At 28.1% G+C, this 6622-nt stretch overlaps 1 protein-coding gene across 2 annotated transcripts; it reads right to left on the bottom strand.

Moving 5' to 3' along the window:
- Nucleotides 1-378: 378 nt before the first annotated feature.
- Nucleotides 379-6286, bottom strand: LOC107949769 (truncated transcription factor CAULIFLOWER A). 2 transcript variants are annotated; one of them, XM_016884521.2, is made up of 8 exons: nt 5823-6286; nt 2293-2371; nt 2091-2155; nt 1908-2007; nt 1526-1567; nt 1166-1207; nt 961-1058; nt 379-640 (listed from the first exon to the last, which is right to left on the bottom strand). In XM_016884521.2, exons 1-8 carry the CDS (start codon nt 6005-6007, stop codon nt 556-558), a joined length of 696 nt encoding a protein of 231 aa, XP_016740010.2. In that variant the 5' UTR covers nt 6008-6286; the 3' UTR covers nt 379-555. The 2 variants fall into 2 exon arrangements, with proteins under 2 accessions (XP_016740010.2, XP_016740011.2); XM_016884522.2 differs by having other exon boundaries at nt 961-1052; nt 5823-6224.
- Between the last annotated feature and the right edge of the window lie 336 nt (nt 6287-6622).

Here is a 6622-nt window from a genome sequence, read left to right as displayed (position 1 = left end):
TGCCCAATAGTGCCCTGTCACCGACAATACAGGTGGTGGCCCACTAATATGGTCAACTAGGTGGCAAATCCATTATGTGTTTATTGTCATCAAGGGAAAAGTTTGGTTTGACATCCCCTTTGTTAATGTAATACGAGATTTGTTAAGTCTCAGTAGTCTCTTAATAGTCCCCTTTTGGTGATAAGTGCGCACCCACTAATAACATGTGACATAATAGAGGTCTCGCTAATAGCATGTAGCCCAAGATAATTAGCCTTATGGAAGGTCTAAGGCATGCAAGTGGCTAGTCACAGAATGACCAATCATGTGGTGAAAGGCGAAAGGTCGTCCAAAGGTACTTCTCAAGTGACTTCTTACATCACCAAGTGTAGAAATTGGTTAAGAATATAACAATTATATATAATATTCATATATCACTTAATAATTACATCAAAAGTTGTACTACTCTACACACATCGAAGTGATGAGTATGTTTGTATCTATTCATGAAAACAAACATATAATACATATTAAAGATATACTAAAAATAAAAGGAGTCTCCATTATTTGTTTAGGTTATTCAAGGTGGTGGCGAATCATCCATGGCAGCAAGACGCCACTGTTGGTGGTTTCATTATCTTCCTTCTCCCTTCCATTGGAGCTGTCGCATTGCATGCATGTCACCAATTTAGTTAATCACTTCAATATATGATATCATTATGAGAAATTTGAGTTTTAAAATAATTTTAATAAGAAAAAATTACTAATTTTTAAATTTAATGATTCTACTAAATGGACAAACCACAAAATTTTAATTCAACTAATCTAATTGATCAGTTGCTGATTTTTAATTAAATTGATTCAACTAAAAAGTCCAATTTTTAATGGATTTATTGACTTATCAAACCGAATAAATCACTGATTCTCGGTAAACAGGCAGATTGATATCACCTCTGCCATCAACATCATGGAGAGACAGACCTGATGTTAAGGGGCAGAAGCATGGAGGATGAATCTTGGCAATTGTTGTTCAGCTGCCAATGTGCCTGCTCCACATTAGTTTTCTCCTTTTCCTTCAGCTAAAGAACGGCATTTTAAGTACAACTTACACAATAAGTAAGCTAAAAAAAATAAAAAATAAAAAACTCATCAGCTTCACAGAAATTACATTTGATTAATTTTTTACCTTCTTTGCAAGTATGTTATTCTGTTCTTGCAGTGCTTTGTCCTGCATATGGAACAAATCATAATTTCGTATATATGCTACTTGGATTTGGATATTATGATAAGACATGGACTCGTATGAGACAGGAATATGAGATTTTTCATATATTTGGAGGGTTATTATTAGAGAATTATATCCTATATCATGTCTGATATATTTTTAATATAAGGTGTCATATTCTTTGAAAAGAAATAATGAAAAAATCAGAGCATAATATATGTTAAAATAATACAATGACAGCCGGTTTTGACATTTTTGGTTTAGTAGAATATTTAAAATGAGCTCAGGAATTAGATATTTATAAGAGAAACCATGGCATACCTTTTTCTGAAGCTCAGAAATTGATTCAAGCATAAGTTGATTCTGCAAGTTAAACATTATCAACAGCCAAGTTATGTTGCTGCAGAATTATAAGCAAAATTATATGCATGCATGCATAACTTCTCGTACAAAAGTAAGATTTGATATTCGAATTTTGTTAGCAGGGGCGAATTTAAAGGCAAGCAGGGACTCTGACTTTTCAAAAATGAAAAATGGTCTATTTAAAAGATTTTTGAATTCACCCCTAATTGTTTGGGTGGTAAAGACGCTATTTTTAATCAATACGATCATATATTGGACCGATTTAAAATATAAATCATGAAAATCTTTGACACCAAGGAAAATAATGTTTTAGTATATATATTGTAGGAGTGATTTAAACCTTTCTGGATCTTATGCGTTTAAGGGCAGAATCAAGTTGTTGCTCCAAATTTTGAAGCTCTCTAAGACTCAAATTCTGGATATCTTCTCCTTCGTAATGCCTAGAAATATAATTAATTATTTTAGTAAAAGAGAAAGATGCATGCCTCGAATGTATCTGAAATTTGAAGCCATTGGGGGGTACCTCAGGTTTCTTTGTAAAGTCTCCATTCTAGCTTTAAGTTTTGCATGTTCCCAGGTCCAGTTTCCCTGTATTGAAATCATCCCAACGTCAACAAGTAGAACAGATTTGGTGTCTTCAAATTTTTCATGGTTTGATCCATGAACATCCCCTTTCCCAAAAAAGCATGTTTTAAAAAAATTAAAGATTTGCAAATGAAGTTTACATTTTGTTGAATTTCATCTGTAGCACATTGGATCTCAGTATACGAGTTTCTTTCATATCGTTCAAGGATCCTTTCCATGCTGCACAAGAAGTAAAAGATCGTCATCAAAGATTTAAAAATATAAAACAAACCTTAAACGGGTTAAAAAAGAAATACTTTTTTGAAAATATTTCCCTTCATTGAAAAACTTGTACTCAATTAAATCTTAAGACGTTCAAAATGCATCAATTAAACTTTTTGATTAATAATTTCCGTTTTTCACCATTAATGTGCCTAATAGCTATTATGATGTTGATGTAACAGTTTAAGTCAACGATAAGAAAGCATTCAAAAAATATATACATTCTTTGAAATTTCAAGTAATAAATAAATAATAAAAGGAAGTTAAATTTTTTGAAAAATATAAAAATTCTTTTTTAGTTCATTATTTACAATTTTATTGAAGTAAATTTTTATATGATTAAATAATTTCGTTATTTAAGTTTTAGGCTCCATTTATTTCAAATAAAAGCTAACTAATAAGGCTCTATTTACCAAAATGTCTTCGGACATTTTCTAGCAGACTTTAGCTACAGTATTAACATAAAACATATAGCACTATCAATTATCAATCAATTTACATTCAATTATCACTTTATACAAATTTTACAATTTATTTAATTTAGCCTCTAAAATTGGAACTAACATAACTTTCAATTTAAAGCTTTAAATTGAATTCTGATTTCACTGTTATACATTAAAGACCTCCTATTTCTTATTTTTACATTCAATTTTACATTTTATTCAGTTTAGTCCCTAATCTGCAAAACTATCAATTAAGCTTTACAATTTAATCCTTTTTCACATCTAAGCTTAAAATCTATCAACTTAACACCTAAAACTTCAAGAAATCAACAATGACAACTTTTTAAAACTTTAACAATTTTACAAATTAGTAAATGGGCTAACTAAATCAAGCTCCCATGACCCCAAATTAATAAAATTTACAATAAAATAACCAAGGACTTACTTGAAATTTGAAGTTAAAAGCTTGGAGCCTTAATAATAGTGTCTCCCTATTGTCTTCATGTTTTACGATTTTACCATAAATCTAAGCCCCTTTATTCTACTAATTTAATAATAATAAATTACCTTTTATTTAATCTTTATTCTATTATTTTTTAAGCTAATTAATTATTTAAACAAATATTGTAGTCATCATGTGGTGTACTACTAATTATGCACTTAGATAATATTATTAATTTAATGTTATGTAATACTAATTTTTGTTTGGAAGCTAATTTATTATTATTCAATCTTTGCTTTTTTGATTTTTTATAGCACAATCAGGAATCATCTATTCGCTTTGGTTGTTTTCAATTTATGAATGTTAATATTCTAGATTAATAATTGAGTAATATTATATGCAAAAAAATATAAATATAAAATTATAGATATAAAATAAATTCAATTAAACAATGAAAATATAAGAAAATTTCAAATGTATATTTGTTTAATTGAAAATAAATTTTATGAAATATTTTCAGGAAATTCACCAAATAACAAAAAATATTTGGCATAAATTTATCCAAACACTAGAGAAAGCTTTTCTAGAAAAGTAAGTCATTTTTCAAAAATCATTTTCAGTGTAACATACTAACCTTAATTTTTAAAACTAAGTTTTCTTACCCATCACGGGTTGATTGTGTGAACTAAGTTTGAGGGAAATTTTTAAAATTTTTAAGATTTCATAAATAATATATTATTTATAAATTACTTTATAATATATTATTTGTATATTGTGAGGAGTAACCCAACTATTATAAAAAATATATATATTGGTTTACGTTATTTTCTTAGAAATATTTTTCAAAGAAATTTCGAGAATTGTAATAAGAATGAAAAAATTATACTTGTTTTTTTTATTTCTTTTAAATTAAACCAGAAATTAATAAAGATTATATATATATATATATTATTAATTAGGTTATTTGAGTAAATATTGACCAAAAGTTTATAATTCTTGGAAAAAGTTTTTATGCTTTATTGTCCTCCAAATTATTTTATAAAAGAAATTCTTATAAAAATTTCATATTATTGTGATTGAATTTTTTATTTTTATTTTTACTTTTAGCTAATTTTAATATTTGCTAAGTTATATTGGGTGGATTGCTGTTGCGTTTGATTTTGTAAATGTATGTGTTGGAATGTTGCTTTTTATGCTATTTTGGATTCTCTTTTAATTTTATTAATCGATTTTTAACTTGGTTGATATCGTTATTATTACAATAATAGATTCGAGCGCACTTAAACATATTTTTCTTTCAATTTCAATATTAAAAAGAGGTATAAGTAAAAAATAAAGAGAGTATCGAAAATAATAATAATAACGAGCATTATTGCATCATTTATATTATCCGGAGATCATCATTATCACCCTTGTTTGAACAATGATATTTTCCTTAATTCACATGATTTTATCATTGTTATTATTAATGACATTTAAAAACTAAGAGTCGTTTATGTAATCATGTGTTTGGGTCACATGAAGACAACAAATGCGTGAATCGTGACATTAAAATCCAATTTTATGTATGAATTCATAATAGAACCTTTTTTAAAATTATTTATTATTTATATCTACCAATATTAATTATTTGTTAATGATATTTTTTATTTTGTTCAATAACATGTTTATTCATAATTATGTTTATAAAAGAATCAAATGTTTGATAATTATTTTGTCTTTATTTTTATAATACAATTTATAATCATTTACTTTTTTTTATAATTTTAAAAATTATGTCCAAAAAGAATCTAGACAAACGTATGTCAAGATTCAAATGAACGTGTCCAAATTGAAATTTTTAATAATTTGCTTTTTATAAAGGATGAAAACCTTTAGTCAAAAGCTGAATTTGATGTGTTTTTAAGGAGAGAATTAATTGATTTTAAAAAAAGATGAGAGACTTTTTTAGCAGTTGAGCAAAAAATAATAATAATAATAGATTGAAGTCTAGAATTTGCTTCTTCCCTCATGAGACAAAGCTGAATATATTATGATAGGCGGTAAGATTGAAAATAAGATGATGTTGAAGTGAGAGGTAAATTCAAAATTAATATAGTGTGAGTTTGGAATGCGAAGGTAAATATTTGTGGTAATTAAGATAATGATGATAGTATTTCAGTAAAAAAATAAAATGCAAGTAAGAGGGGGTGAAATCAAGTCTTTTCCCTCTCATTTACTAGATTCGACCCTCACCTCTCCTCCACTGAAATTGAAGCGATTCACTGCATTTAAAATTCCCCCTACCCTCCAAAGTTATATCTACTATTATACCAGCGACTACTTGACTGCAAATAACATTCAACTTTTTTCCCCTTTAGTTCTTAGGTACTCTTGAGATTGAACCCTAACAAACAGCCTTTCACTGTGTCCCTTCTTCTTTTCTGCATTATTATTCTCTTCTTTTATGTTTTAAACACCATATTCATTCATCCAACTTGAGCATAAAAATAACAAGAAATCAAAAATGAAAAAGGAATCCTACCAAGACTCAGTCGCGTATTCAAAGAGTTTGCCTTTCGAAGAGAAGACCATCAAAGCGACTTGAGCATCACAAAGCACAGAGATTTCATGGGCTTTCTTCAACAAGCCCGACCTTCGTTTCGAAAACGTCACTTGCCTGTTGATCTTATTCTCTATTCTCTTCAGTTGAACCCTACCCCTTCCCATTTCTTTCTCTTTATACGACTGACAGCGGAAGGAGAGTTATAAGGGTATGTTTGGGCAGGTTGCGAAAGAAATGGTGTAAATCTGCGTGTGTATATATAGGTACAGTGTCGAGTGGTATTTGAGGTGGTATTCAGAAACAAGAATGGTTTGATCAAAAGAGTTGTCGAATTCCCATTGGCTTAAATGCTCTGCAACAGCCTTAGTTGTCTGCTTTTTATACCCCCGCATGGATTCTTTTCTTTTTCTACATTTTGTCTCTGATTCCTACTATTTTTAGTTCTCCCCCAATGCAAGTACAATTCCAATTTTATGTCTACCGTAAATTCCGCATCAATTTAATCAAGTAAATAAAACATTCCTACATTACATTAAAAATCACTTACCTCCAAAAATTTAAGATTAATTATATGATGCAACAAAGTTTTTAAGTTTTAAAAAATATTCATAATTTTTTCAATTTAGTCTTGGAATGTATCATATACTCACTTATTTTTTTAAAAATAATTTTATACTTAAAAAAATTAAATTCAAAAAATTTAAATGATAACGTAACATAATTTCAAAGTACTATATCATCATATGTTAAGGAAATTCAAGTTTAGGGACCAAATGATG

The sequence above is a fragment of the Gossypium hirsutum genome, chromosome D03 (genome assembly GCF_007990345.1).
Source record: "Gossypium hirsutum isolate 1008001.06 chromosome D03, Gossypium_hirsutum_v2.1, whole genome shotgun sequence".
NCBI lineage: Eukaryota > Viridiplantae > Streptophyta > Magnoliopsida > Malvales > Malvaceae > Gossypium > Gossypium hirsutum.
This window is presented reverse-complemented; position numbering and strand designations above follow the sequence as displayed.